This window comes from Dicentrarchus labrax, unplaced genomic scaffold, assembly GCF_905237075.1.
Source record: "Dicentrarchus labrax unplaced genomic scaffold, dlabrax2021, whole genome shotgun sequence".
NCBI lineage: Eukaryota > Metazoa > Chordata > Actinopteri > Moronidae > Dicentrarchus > Dicentrarchus labrax.
In genome coordinates, this window is record NW_026136723.1 from 16,800,329 (window position 1) to 16,814,696 (window position 14,368).

The 14,368-nt window shown below is 40.9% G+C and overlaps 1 protein-coding gene across 1 annotated transcript in view; it reads right to left on the reverse strand.

Annotated features, from left to right (window-relative positions):
* Nucleotides 1-54: 54 nt before the first annotated feature.
* Nucleotides 55-14,368, reverse strand: part of pag1 (phosphoprotein membrane anchor with glycosphingolipid microdomains 1) — a 48,532-nt gene continuing 34,218 nt past the window's right edge. The window contains exons 4-9 of the mRNA XM_051391404.1: nucleotides 13,522-13,579; nucleotides 9,686-9,782; nucleotides 9,050-9,219; nucleotides 8,355-8,786; nucleotides 3,594-3,653; nucleotides 55-3,255 (exon numbers count right to left, since the gene is read on the reverse strand). Coding sequence (XP_051247364.1) covers nucleotides 2,893-3,255; nucleotides 3,594-3,653; nucleotides 8,355-8,786; nucleotides 9,050-9,219; nucleotides 9,686-9,782; nucleotides 13,522-13,579 — 1,180 coding nt within the window. The 3' untranslated portion in view covers nucleotides 55-2,892. The remainder of the gene's footprint in view (nucleotides 3,256-3,593; nucleotides 3,654-8,354; nucleotides 8,787-9,049; nucleotides 9,220-9,685; nucleotides 9,783-13,521; nucleotides 13,580-14,368) is intronic.

Below are 14,368 nucleotides of genomic sequence, written 5' to 3' on the forward strand. Positions count from 1 at the left end.
ACAATCTTTCTATATGACAGGGCCCCAAGTTAATAAGAAGACACAATGACACAATTTATTATATATATATTTTAATAGAACAATTAATGTCATAAAATATTTACATGCAGAGAATGGAAATCGGACAGAGCGGAGTGACAGATGTGGCCATAAAGTCCAAAACAGGCTTTGCCCTGTGATCAAAGGCAGGTGTCACCATGGAGTTGTCTGGTTGTAGGGGGAACAAATGGTCTCATTACAGAAGTAGCACAGCTGAAGGAGAGGCAGTGAGGGAGCATCTCCAAAACCGTACCACACCCCCATTCCCTGAAGGGGTGTGTGTGTGTGTGTGTGCGTGTGCGTGTGTGTGTGTGTGTGACTAAGACAGACAGCTAGATAGCATAAGTGATTTTAGGTAAGTATCTATTAACTGCATCTGTGTGTGTATTGTCCTGATTAGATTTGGCACTAAAACGCCCCCCTTTGACAGATAATTTCCTTAGAGGTCATTTATAGCATTCTGTGAACACCATTATATCTAAATGATGGCACCACCCTGATACACAGGCACATCAGTTGGTAGGAATAGTGGTTTGTATTTTATCTTTTCTGGTGTAATAATAATAATAATTACCTCTATGCAGAAATTATTATTTTTCGGGGGGCTTAATTTACCCATTTTTGTTATTAAAATACTGGGAGTGGAATACATTTAAAGTCCTCTTTCACAGTAGCATTGCTAGGATAATCAACAGCATTTCAAATGTATGATACCATTTATGAATCTAATGCCAGTCAGCTTGAGCTGGCTGTGTTTGTCTGAACCAGCAACAAGCTCCTGCATGTCTAATGAAACATGAACTAAGGCTGGAGATACTGTAAGGCTGTAATATTTTGATGTGGGTGGAAACAAATGACACCATTTTTTTTCTTTTTCTGCAAAGACAAGAGATACTGTAGCGGTAAAAGAGATATTTACAGCAAAAAGCGTTGGCCCTGTTAATCTGAAAACAAACATCAAACAACAGTACTGAGACATTAATTCTTTTTTTTTTTTTTTTTAAATAAAAGTACCACACTTACTGTTTCTTAAAATGCATGTACCAAAACATTGTACCATATTTCCGACATTTGATTGGTTACTACTCAGAGCTCAAAAGCTATTTGACAGCTTTGAGTAACAATACAAGGTGAAAAGCAGGGTTTCAGTTTTCCTTAAAACAATGCAGACATACATCAGTGCTCTTAACAGGCTTAGTTTAAAATGATACCACTCTGGACATTGTACAAATAAGTAAAAGCTTACATAAAACTTCCAGCAAGTAACAGTTGGTTAAAATAGTGCTCTAACTATATACAAGCCTTGGTTGGCATGTCGTCAGTACAAGCTACAAGCAGACAGATATGTTTTTCTCAGAGTGCTTCTACTAACTTCAAAAGCATCCGATGTTCAAATTGTGCAGATATAACTAGACTGTGATGATGCTTTTGATAAGCTGTATTTAAATGCAGTACCATGATATCAATCCTTGTGCTTTAAAATCATCCAGGATGCCAACTGAAGACTGTATACTGTACCAGGAGTAGGCTTAAAATACATGACAACCAACCAAAAAATACAGAGTCGCATTAATAATGCAAGTTTGTACATTACACATCTTTTATATTTGTTTTGACCCCTGTGCAAATGAGAAAAGAAAAAAGAAAAACATGGTCTCATCATAGGTCTCGTCATATCTATGTGTTTTAAAAACAATGGATAAAAAAAGCCAGGGGAAAGCGTACCTTTAAAACTGTCATCTCACAAATCACTTTCATTTAGTATCTTAATAAAAATGCTAGAAACTTCTATAAAACCCTATTTTACTCTTCTCTTACAAACACACTCTGTAACATTTCACAATTACACAACAATATGCATCTTCAAATAAATATGAATCTCACAAAAAACCTTGACATGGACTGTAAAACATCTAAAAATGCTTTTTGAAATGTATTGTGAAAACCACAAACTCGTGTGAAACCGCCAGCCTTTCCTCTCATCTCTGGTATCCATTTTGGTTCTAGGTGATTAATTTCTCCTGTCCTGTAACATGTTCAACCCTTGCGTTTGCAGTTTGTATTAAATGCTATGTTTGTTTTCTGCTAAGCATTTGGTCACAGATAAGTCTGGCTTTTGCTTTCGATGCCTAAAACCCATTCACAGGAATTTCAAGCAGAGAATCCACAGTGGAGGTGCTGCCAACCAGACAAAGAACAGCCAAGAAATTCACCATCTGACACAATAAAACACTGAAAGTCATCTGGAGCGAGCTAGAAAGTCACAAGCAGCTGCAGAAGTGGAGGAAATAATGTTACCTTCGTGTGTACAGTAAGTGCATGAATTTCATGATTATATGGCACTGAATTCTTGGTGTCTTTTTTAAAATTTTTATATGACAGGCACTGATAAGTGTCCTCGGCTTAACACCTTAAAATTCTGCACGTGTGCTCTGATTTGATATTTATTTGATAGTTTATTTATTTGAACTTTTTCACATTCAAGTGTTAAAACATGTCAAAAAAGACAAAAGAGGAATTTAATGATGATCCAAAGTGCACTCCTCCATGATTAATGATTAATGCCCAATGACTGAGGTACTACAGTTCATTTTTTTTAGCAGGCCTACCAGTACCAATGACATTCACCCTGGTTGATAAATTAAAAGTTCAGATATGATAAACCGTACCCAAGCTGTAAAGAGGACACTCATGCGTTGATGATAGATGCTGTGGTGAGCCATTCCCCCACCCAAGTCATGCACCAAATGCATGCTTGGAAGGCGGTTCAAAGCACTACAGGGACGTCTGTAAGCCGTCAGAGAGGAAGCTTCTCCCAAACCGACACGGATGAAGATGACGAGGGGGGAAAACTTAGAGGCGGGACGTTTCACGGCCCAGACCCAACTCTCCGACGCTCTCGTAGTCGGGTTCTGCCTTGCCAGCATCTGACCCCTCCGCTCCTACCCCGGCCCTGTGGTCGTCATCCGAGCTACTAGTCTTTCGGATGCGGATGGTTTCGTAGCCGGGGTCCATGCTTTCCAAGTTGGGGTCTTCCCCCAGTTTGGGTTCATCGGGCTGGGTGTAGATATCTCGGACGGTGGCGTAGAGGTCGCTCGAGGAAGAGGCTGTGACGAGACCTTTGATCTCTGCGATGCTGCTGTAGTCGTGCTCTTTATCTTCCTCATTCACAGCATCTTCACAGTTTGTTTTGTTGACTGTAGAGTACACTGCTGACTGAGGGACAGAGAAGACACATAATGTGACAATATGTGAATGGTCCTTATTTGGGTTATTAGCGAAACTGTATAAAATTGTCATGAACATAACCATACATTTATTGGGATAACAGGAATTTGAACACAATAATAAACTGATGCATTTCTGGCAAAAGATCCCTGCTAGGTTTTTCCCTCAGAGCGTATTGTCTGATGTTGTATGAGTATTATACCAGTTTTTTTTCCCCTTAAAATCTTTTTGGTGCTCGGAGCATTGGCATTCACCAAGTTAAAGTGCTGCTGTCTCAAGCCTGGAAACGGCAGTTTGGGGAATAAGGGAGTTTAACATACACTTACCTCATTGTCTGACAGAATGTGGTTGTCGAACCCTGGTGCAGGAGACAGAGGGGAGTGTAACTGGAGGAGGAAAGAACAAAAAGATACATTTAGATATGGCAGAAAGAATAGACTGAGTGCAGAATCAGACGTTTAAAACACTCCTAAGGCTACAACGTGGATGCTCACTTCTCCTGAAAGTTAGGAACGTTGGAGGGGTTGTCACACATTCTTATTTTTAAGAATTTCCTGTTGTAAAAAGTACAGGAAAAAGTATCAATATGTAGACTTTATACAGTTTCTGTTATAATCAGAAGCAGCTTTAATACTGAAACTTAAGGTATTGCTAGAGCTGTTCCAAATAACTTTGCACGACTGCAATTAAGATATGGTTGCAGTTCTTATTGAGCTGCATTACTAAAACATGCTGGTAAACTATTGACAAGTTCTCAGAAACATCAAACACCTCTCAGAATGTCTTAAGAGAGTGCTTGGTAACCGATCAATGAAGTGAACTTCTAAACTAGAGAAACAGGCGCTGCATTTGCTGTTTCTGCTGCAATTCATACAAAGCTGATGTTGTATATAACCACCCATTCATTAAGAAAATTATTGAGTGAAAGTCAATAGGCAGTGACAGAGAGTGTGATGTTTTTGTGCACAGCCTCTGTCTGCCTTATGATCGATGAGGGAGCCATTAATCAACAAAGCACATCTGACAGCAGCTCCAAACACCTCAGGAGTCTAACAAGAACCTCAATATTGCTGCCAGCGTTCACTAAATAGTTTTCATTTTCGCACACTTCTCTGAGAGGAAAACATTGCTTTTTGTGTTATTTTTCTGACTGGATGCAGGGAATAAATTCGGTTTTACAAAGTCCTTGGCTGGAGGCACCAAGGTTAATGTTGATGCATCTGAAAAAATGGAAAGCTGTTCACTTGTTGAGGCGCAGTACTTGGTGCTTATCAAGGGCACGTTGCCACACAAGCTACGTTCTTATACAGCGTATGAAAAACTGTGCAAGGAGATCATCCATCAAGCCGTCCACCCCTGGCTGTGTGTCGTATTATCTTCATGCAGATACATGTTTCCCTGGCATTTTCTCAAAGAGTGTAAATCAATATGATTACTTTATGGATAACGCACGTTCGGAGACATGATTATTTTTATAGATCCGACACACACTCTGTAATGCAGCAGATGCCTTTTTCATTTTGCTTTAATTAGTCGACCAATTAGGCAGAGTGCCCCGGAGGAGTCTTTGTGCGAATCATGGACAAAGGTGACTTGACCCAGTCGCTGCACCTCTGAGTGTGTCGCACAATATTTATTCATCTAATTTGCTGCCTCCTTCTTCCTGGCTCAAGTTATCACTGCAAACTTAAGTGGAATCTTCATTAAGTCAGTCACAGTCAGCAATAAACACAGTATTTACCCTGGGTTATTGCAAATGGACTTCAAATTTAAACTTTATTTTATGCATATTAAACTAATATAAAGACATGTAACACCATGTGGACGTGTGTTTGTTTTGTGTCTACACATCGAGGCATTACATCTGAGAGATTAATATTTTGACGTGTTACAATGAAACGTTTGCGTGTGTGTATGTAAGATTGGATTATGGGAATGTGTTCATGTGTACGCAGGAGATACAATGACATACAGGACACGCAAGTATGACAGTAAGCTGATTACAGCGGCCTCAGAAGATGGACGACTCAGGTGTCAGTGTGTCAATCATGCTGACGTGCATGTTGACATATGCACATAGAAATCGGTTTGAATACATCAGCTCAGATTATGTGCAGTCTTGCCTCTTACCCTAAACCAACTGTGGATATGCAAAAATATATAAACCACCAATCAACACCAACTCAAATTATATGTTGCAACACACGCACACATATTATGTTCTGAAATCTTAATGATAGGAAATAACGATTCCCTTTAGCGCCTCAACAGTGCTGACCAGCAGTTTACCTGGGCCGTGTCCCCAGCGTCTATCCCAGCAGCCCGCTGGCTGGGTCAAATTAATTTCACGCACCTCACATGAAAAGCCCACAGGCAAATGACTGCAAACAAGTGTTACTGCTGTTCATAACGGTTCGATAACTGTACAACTGCACAGGATCAAAGATACTGTGAATGAAGGGTCAAAAAAAAGACTGAGTGTGTGTTTCTGTGTATGACTGCAGTGAATGTTTAACTAGACACCATGTGTACGTATGGAAAAATGCATTTACCGAGCTGCTACCTGAGGGGATTCCTCTTAGTGATTTACATAGAGGCACCCCAGCAACTGTGTGTGTGTGTGTGTGTGCGTGTGTGTGTGTGTGTGTGTGTGTGAGAAAGTCAGAGAAAGAGAGAGAGTTTCTATAGCCTGCATCATCCATCATGAAGCCAGACTAACTGTCATAGTGATAGTGGCCAGCTGGCGCTCACTAGGCTCAGACACACACACACACGCACAACATACACACTTGGTTTGACAAGACAAATCACCGACAGCTCCTGGTCATACACGGGCGTAAACCACGGGGAGCCGGGAACATTCAGGGTTAACCTTAAATCAGCCCCAGGGAGTCTATGTGTACCAGACTATATGTAAACACACACGTCGTAGTATCTGTGAGTGCGTGTGTAATACAGGGGGATGGGGAGAAATAACAGAATTAATGCTGACTAGACATGCCAACAAAGTACATGTGGGTGCGTTTATAAATGAGTACATTTGTGTGTGTGTGTGTGTGTGTGTGTGTGTGTGTGGGTGGGTTGTTGGGAGATATATTGTAGCTCAGTAGATCAAGATTTCATCATGTATACGAGGGTCAGATGAGGCTGGACTCGCCTGCTGTCCAAATGAGCAGCAGTGATTAACTAATTGGCTACAACAGCAGAGACAAAGGAACAGAGAGATGTGACTTAAACAGGAGAAGAGAAATAAAGAAAGGGGGGGTGAAGATGAAGAGAGGAAAGGAGATCCAAGGAAAACAGTATAATAAAGGATAATTCTGGTTTCTGGTCCTCAAAGTTGGACCAGGAAGACTGTGATGAATACTTATAATGGACAGCTCTTCTAAAAGAAGTTTGGCTAACTTAAGATTTTGTTCTGTATGACCATCTGGCTGCTCATGTCCCTTGCCCTGTCTGACTTTTTTAGTGATGTTACCACCTTCACAAATCTCAGCAACTGACTGCTTGACATTCAGGTCCTCTCCAAACAAGTACCAATTAACCCTGTCACCGGCAGGTCAGTCTCTCTGTGTTTTTCAGTATATCAGAGGTTTTAAATGTGGTGTCTATGGCGACATTCGCTGCACACCGGTAGTGAAGCGATATACTTCAACCAGCAATTACTGGTTTGCCAGAGCTGAGGGGGGAAGCAATTGTAAGGACGGAGTACACTACAGCAACTAGGAAGTATGGATCACCGAAGGGGGGCATGTATGTATGTGTGTACCGAAATTCATGGCACGTGAGACGTTTCACTGAAAAACATAACTTTCAGCTTCATGGCAGTGCTAAAGGAAAAGTCAAGGGATCAACAAAGTCATTAGGATTCATCCTCTTGGCACCATGGATATCTGTACCAAACCTCAACCAATTCAGCCAATATCGATTGAGATTCTTCAGTTTGACCAAAGAGGCAGACATCAGTTGCACTGCTAAAAAAATTATTAAATTATTATCCTTTGAAACAAGTTACAAGTAAGTAATGCAGGAGTAAAGAAATATGAACACGACTTAAGAGAGGAAGAGTGTGTAGAGAAGAGCAGTTGCCACCTCATGCCGTTTCGTGGCAGATTGACAACGTGATGTTTGTGTGCTTGTCAACAGTCTGATGCAATTCTTTCTGAGCTCTGAGAGTGTGTTAGCGCATGTGTTTGTTGGTTTGTTGGTGCATGTGTGTTTTTCTGATAGATCTCCGCATGTGGACGGCAGCACGCTGAGAGCAGCAGCAGCAGATCTTCACTGAACCGCTTTCCTTCTCTTATTTTTCTCTCTCACGCCTTTTCTCCTTTACATCTCCATCTCTCACCCCTCTTCCTTCTCATCTTCTTTATCATCATATCTTCTCTCTCCCCTCCTCTCTATTACAGATGGCTTCATTTGTATGCCGCTGGGTTTCTTTTTTTCTCTCTGTCTCTCACTCTTGACTCTCTTTCTCTTTCACCCTTTATGCCTCCCAGTTCTCTCAGCTCTTTTTGAGTCAATCTCCCATCATCTCTCTGTCACTATCTCTTATTCATCTATTACTCTCTTCTGCTCTTTCAGCTCCCATATTCACTGCTACACCATTGCCCCTTTCTCTCTCTCTGCCTTGGTCTGTCACTCTCCCTAAAGCAGCCCTGAGCAGGCAGCTTAGCAGATGATAATTGTAGTGGTGACACAACTCCCCTTTTCTTTGTTCTCTGTGGTCTCATGGTAAGGCCAGCTGTACGCTGACATATACACACCGTGTTGCAAAGCAGATCCAACACCTCAAGTTTATATAAGAAGAATAAACAGTGCTATTATGATTGGGATGAGAATGAACAAGTTAGTAACATTTTGTGTAGGTTTATTCAGTCTTTTATGCATTAATATTAAATTTAACTTAAATTAGAAAGGAAAGAAATGCTTCTACCTTCAAAATCAACCTCTAAAAGCAACAATATGTAACTTTTCTTAAATATTGTAAGTCCTGTGCATAAGATGTAAGACCACACACCCACACACACACACACACACACACACACACACACACACACACACACACACACACACACTATTCTTACCTCTCCATTGTGCAGCCCAGCCCCCGCCAGCCCATTCATCACCACAGGCTGGTTGTCATTTTCATCCAGAACCTTCTCTGGTACCGGTGGAGGCAAGTCCTCCTCTGGCTCCTCCAGAGGCCTGTGGGAGGGAACGCTGGCATTATCAGAGCGCCTTTTGGCCTCCATGTCCGCGCTGTGACGGCTCTTCTTATTCAGGTCGATGGAGGCGTACTCCACCCCTGTGCACAGGGGCCCCCGCTCAGGTGTGGAGGGGCTAAGGTGGCCGTTGAGATGGGCAGAGGGATGATGGTGAGGTTCATCGGAGCTCAGCTGGACGGTACCGTTGGGGAGGCCGAGCTGCGTTGGGGGGTCTTTGAGTTCCTTAACCGTCTCGTACAGGGAGTCTTCGACGCTGACGTCACGTGAAGCCACAGCAATCTCTTTCACCACCTGGAAATCAGATACATACACTGGGTCCTTTAATATGCTTGACAATTAGCTAAATGCATTTAATGCTTCTGTGTTCTCATTGTAAATTCAATTTATTCATCAAATGCTTAAGGAAAAAAATTATTTCTCTCTATATTTTGACCCTGAGCTCTATCAATCAAACAATCAATCACCAATCCAACCAACCAAGTTTTAATATCCAGCCACATTCAAGCTCAGTACAATTAAAGACACAATTTGGCTGCTGTGTGGTGAACACTGACCTCATAGGTGCTGTCCCCTGAGGCTGGGGGTCCGTCCCCAATAAGGGCGTTGTTGGGAGGAATGCTGGGAAGCTCACGGTCCTGAGGACACTTGGAGGACCTGAGCTCTGATTGGCTGGAGAGCATGTCCTCTGACGGCTGTGGACTGGTGTCCTGTGTGTCTGTGAGGACTGGTGGAGCAGAGAAAAAAAGAGTCAGGGCAGGTAAAAAGATTCTCATTTGTTTTTTATGAGAGAAAGATGGTATTATCATTTATTTCAGAGTAGTTTTGTAATGAGTCAGATATCCCTGCAGAATAAATCCATTACTATTTCTAGTTTTCTGTCTCTGATATGTAGTAAAAAAAAAAAGAAGAAAGACTAAGAATATTATATGGCTGTAAAAAAACAGCGGAGGTTTCACATGAACTAAGACTGAAAGACAACAAAAACGTTGCATAACACCAGCTGCCGAGCAAATGATATTATCATATCAAACATGCTGTACTTTGCCAGCACTGACTCCAATATCAGTATATAGTATATATGTGTGTGTGTGTGTGTATATATATATATATATATATATATATTGAAACCATACATAATACTGCACGGACAACAAAGACATGACATGCTGATGCTAACTATCTTGTCTTACTTGTACCGCTGGTTAGAGGACCATTGTGAGAGGTGCTGACGGCCACATCAGTCGCTGGACTGTCTGCTGACTGGCTGATTGTCTCTTTCTCCGACACCTGCACAACAAACGACAAGATGTTTGTCCTGGGCGAAGCTCAGACGTTGGCAGCTCAACTCGCTGCAAACAAAACTGAAGCATTTAAAACATCCATTCTTAGGTCATTATTACAATTACACGTCAGCCCCAAAAACATTGACATTCCTAAAGAGAACAGAAATCAATTTGCACTGGTCAGCTTGCACCGGGTAGATGACTTTCACACCTCGGTGCAATCCAGAAGCCACTGTCAGCAGACTGTAATGTTATTTTTCAGGATTTGGGGGATTTCTCTCATATTTGCAGCACTGATTACAATTTCCAGGCTTCCCTGTTCTTTGTCTGTGCTTTTCTTAGCTTTTCCAATCACATTACTGATTAATTCAAGCTCATTATCAGTATGGTACGCATGCATATTAAATGTAGTGCATTTTTACCCACCAACAAAAGACATTTAGAGATAGCTCACATGTCAAAAAAATAAAAAACGTTAAATGTTTTACGCGTTATGAAGATGCAATGCTGCTTTTTCTTATCTCAGTTATGGTTTTTGACAAGTAGGGCTGATTTCTCATCCTTCCTCAGCCTAAAAATCTTGCATGATCACATCTCACTTCATGTTTTTAATGTCACTGTGGTTCATTAACAACAGACACTGAAACCAAGTCAAAAATAATAGCACAGTATGACTGAGGGGGGTAAAATGACAGACATTAGTGCTGTCACATGAATACAAATGAAAACCCTAGAAGATAATACAGTATGGATACCCACAGGGAAATTTGCTTCCCTATGTTACCTTCCTGCCCTCTACAGTAAAGTCCAAGCTACAGAGCAACCCTGCAGCTGGCAGAGGTTCAGTCTTGCTCAAGGACACTTAAGCAAAGCAGATTTTTGAGTCTTTACACCATGTCTTCCAGTTGAAGGCTGTTTCTATATTTGCTACATCACGTGGCAAAATCAGCAGCCAAATCGGCTCTAGAAGTGAGCAACCACTTAAAATAACAGAAACGGCATTAATAAACACTGCATGTGCTGAGCACCTGCCGCATTGAGGCACGATTTATCAAAATGTACTTTAAACATGAAGTGTCTTGTTTGTGCAGGCAAAGGTGTCGCTCCGTCACTCACTACTAAGAGCTTCGAAAACACTATGAACGATTATCAACTGGTGCAAGTCAAGATTCTCTTTGTTTAGGTTTGTTGTTTTCCTTCTGTGTGAAGAAGGTTGCATATCAGAAGCTCCACAACCCCACCTAGTGGTCAAATACTCTCATAACTATTGGTGTCTATGATGTAATCTTTTAACTATTTTATGCCCCAAATATCTCTTATGTTGTTCTTTTGTTGTTTTATTTTCTTGACCACGGTGAGAAGTAGCTGCAAGATAAAGTCTTAGTCTCTCAGCCTCATCTAAGTTCAGTCTTCTCTCATTTTATTCCACATCCACATGCTGATCCTCATGGTAGAACAATTATAAAGATAACTTTTGAAAATAGGCTAGTGTTCCAAAGTTATCTATAGCGTGTGTTCAAATCTACCCATAAACCATACAATCACAGAGCCTGTGCTTTCAACACTTTGTTAACTTTATCAGGACACCAAAATTGTTCACACACTCCTTTTTTGGCTGGAAACACAAGTTTAATAAGTCTACGTTCAGATGGAATTAAAGACACATTTAAACAACGTAATTAAAACAGGAAACGTGGGAGGCGAAGGAGAGAGTGCCTCCATGTCCAGCCATGGTCGCAGCCGAAGACAGTCAGACTGATTGCAGGTGAGCAAGGAGAGCTAATCTACTCATCCGCAACGACAAAGAACCCCATTTAACCTATCAGGCTGTGACATGGTCCGTCATTTCAGTGGGCCCCTTCTGAACACTATTTGACCACCTCGCAATTGCAGGGTTGTAGTGAAGATATCCATCAAATGCTAAAAGGCTCTAAGGAATGTGTATGTGCACATGGGAGTATGAAGGCTGACACACAAAGCCCCAGAGGGAGTGACAGGATAAGAGAGTAAGTGGATGTCACTTAGTCTTTGAAAGCCAGGCATTTGTCACACTTAAATGTTGCTTGGTTACTGAAGCATCAGTATTATGGGAGTTGGTAATTATTATCTACACCCGTGACACGATGGTCAGGAGCAGAACACATAGTGACATTATGAGTAGTACATACCTAGAAAGTGCAAATGTCAACTCTATAAATAATATATAGTCTTAATGGTCTTATTGAATTTAATTTCATTCTTCTTTTCAATGACTTAAGAAAAAGAAATATACACTACAATACTTTAAATTGCATGCACTGTTTAGTTTTTGCTTTGATGTATTTTCAACTACTATATTTACAATTCTGCTAAAGTTGCTTTAAGTATAAATGTTTTTAAATGTGTTTGTCCTTTTCCAATCTTTAAACTGCCATTCTGTGTTGGAAGCCTATTTAACATCTTGGCCAGGGACTACAGATAAAAAATAGCCTTTTGGCTTATTTTTGGCAGGTTCTTATTTCTCAATTTGCACTGTCCATTTTCTAAATAAACTGAACTCATAAACTTAATTGTATAATAACTTGACATGTGAACAGGAATGACTTGAATTTCCCACATGTGCTCTCTTAGCAGAAGTAGTAACCACTTCCTATCAGCGGCTGCCGGCAATTTAGAAACAATCTTGCCAACAACTGGAGGCTGTCAATCAGCTATGTGTAGGGAGGTTTTGTTTGGTGTATGTTTCTGTGTCAGTGTAATGGAAGAGGGTTAGAAGACAAATGTCAGAGGATGTGTGTGTGTGTGTGTGTGTGTGTGTGTGTGTGTGTGTGTGTGTGTGTGTGTGTGTGCGCGCTACTCCTCAGGCATGCAGCCAATGTGGAAGCTCTATCCACAGCTTCATTTACAAGTGGTTACACTGCCTGATTACAGACATGTCACTCACACATGCAGGGAGTAATGAGGACTGTATGTTAAGTATGTGTGTCTTGCTGTGTGCACGTACTTCCTTCTGTATCACAGTGTGGGTGCTTCTGTTTAAGATGTTTCCAACGTTTAGATTTAATCATTTGACTTTCTCTACTTTCCCAGAATCCCAAGATGTTACAGAACCCTGACCTGGTTACAGACTATTGTTTGCATATGTGAGAGAGTATGTGTGTGTGTCTGTGTGTATGTGTCTATATGTAAATGTGAATGTTCTCACACACGTAATTACTAATCTGCCTGATGCACTGTGGCAAGCCTACTCAAAACACACAGCTGTTCTCCTCCACATCTAATATAACACACTCCCACACACAAAAATAAAGTAAGTGAAACTTGAAACTTATCACAATTTTAGAAATGAATTCAGTTTCTTCATCAAAGCCGCCCTCTAATATGCTATCAAAACCTGCCTTTAATTTCCCTTAAAGAAATGTTTGACTTTTGGGTCATTTCCTGGACAAGAGGAAGGAAGTGACTGCACTTGGCCAACAAAAAGACCACCCCATAAACCCTGACAAAACCACAAGCTTTTTTTTTGCATCGATGAAACAAACAAGAACTAACATGTTAACTGACAAGCTTTAAGGGTGCTGGTATGAGGATTTTGTATACCTCTGGACAGAGCCAGGCTAGCTGTTTCCACTCTGCTCCAGTCTTCATGCTAAGCTAAGTTAACTAGGAGTATATTTATTTAAATATTGTTTATATTAGTATAATGTTGAACTATTTATTCAACATCTGCAGTTCATTCATTAATCTATCCAAGTCTTACTCACTCCATTCATGAGGTTCTCATGGTCTCCTGCTGGGTGTCCATTGGCTGCCTTCTTCTGACTGGAAAGTGAAAGAACAGAGAGAGGGATAAAAGGTGGATTATTACAGATCACAGAGGACACCAGACAGCCCTAATATCGCAATGTGTGGTGTGAACGTCTTGTGTGAATCTAAAGGAAAATTAAGCTGCGTCTCTCCTCGGATCATTGCAGGACTCTGTTATTTATTGTTTTGGCTCTTGGCTTAAATGGAACAATAACTATGAGGGTTTAAGTGCCGGTTGTCAGGTTTAAGGGTGTTCAAATCCTCCAACGTATACGGGGACTTATATTCCATCAGCTACCAGCTTTTTAAGAGGTAATTTGTTTCAAAATATAGATGTCACAGGTTGTCTGCTGGTTTCTGGCTTCTTCCTGCCACTTAAAAAGTAACGATAACAGCAATGCATTAGCCTGGGTACTTTTCTTGGTATTTTTATTGATTGTATTCATTGCTTAGGGCTATTACAGCTCTTAACTCTTGGGTATATAGAAAAAAAACTACAATACAACACTTTCTACATGCCAGCCCCCTTTAACAGCACACATATCCATTCATAATTGTTATACCAAAGCCATATTATCCCTGAGGACATTCTTTATTGGTTCTCAGCAGAAATGTTCTTCATTGTAGCTGTACCTATAATTACTGTAGCTTAGAATGCCCTCTAAGGTATTTGCACTAATTTGAACACTACAATGCAGAGCCGGCATTTCCAGCAGGAGTGGTTTCTGCTTAGATATTTGGCTGCAGGATGCGTCAATACACAACACCAAGAAACTGTTGTTGTAACATGTAAGTACATGTACG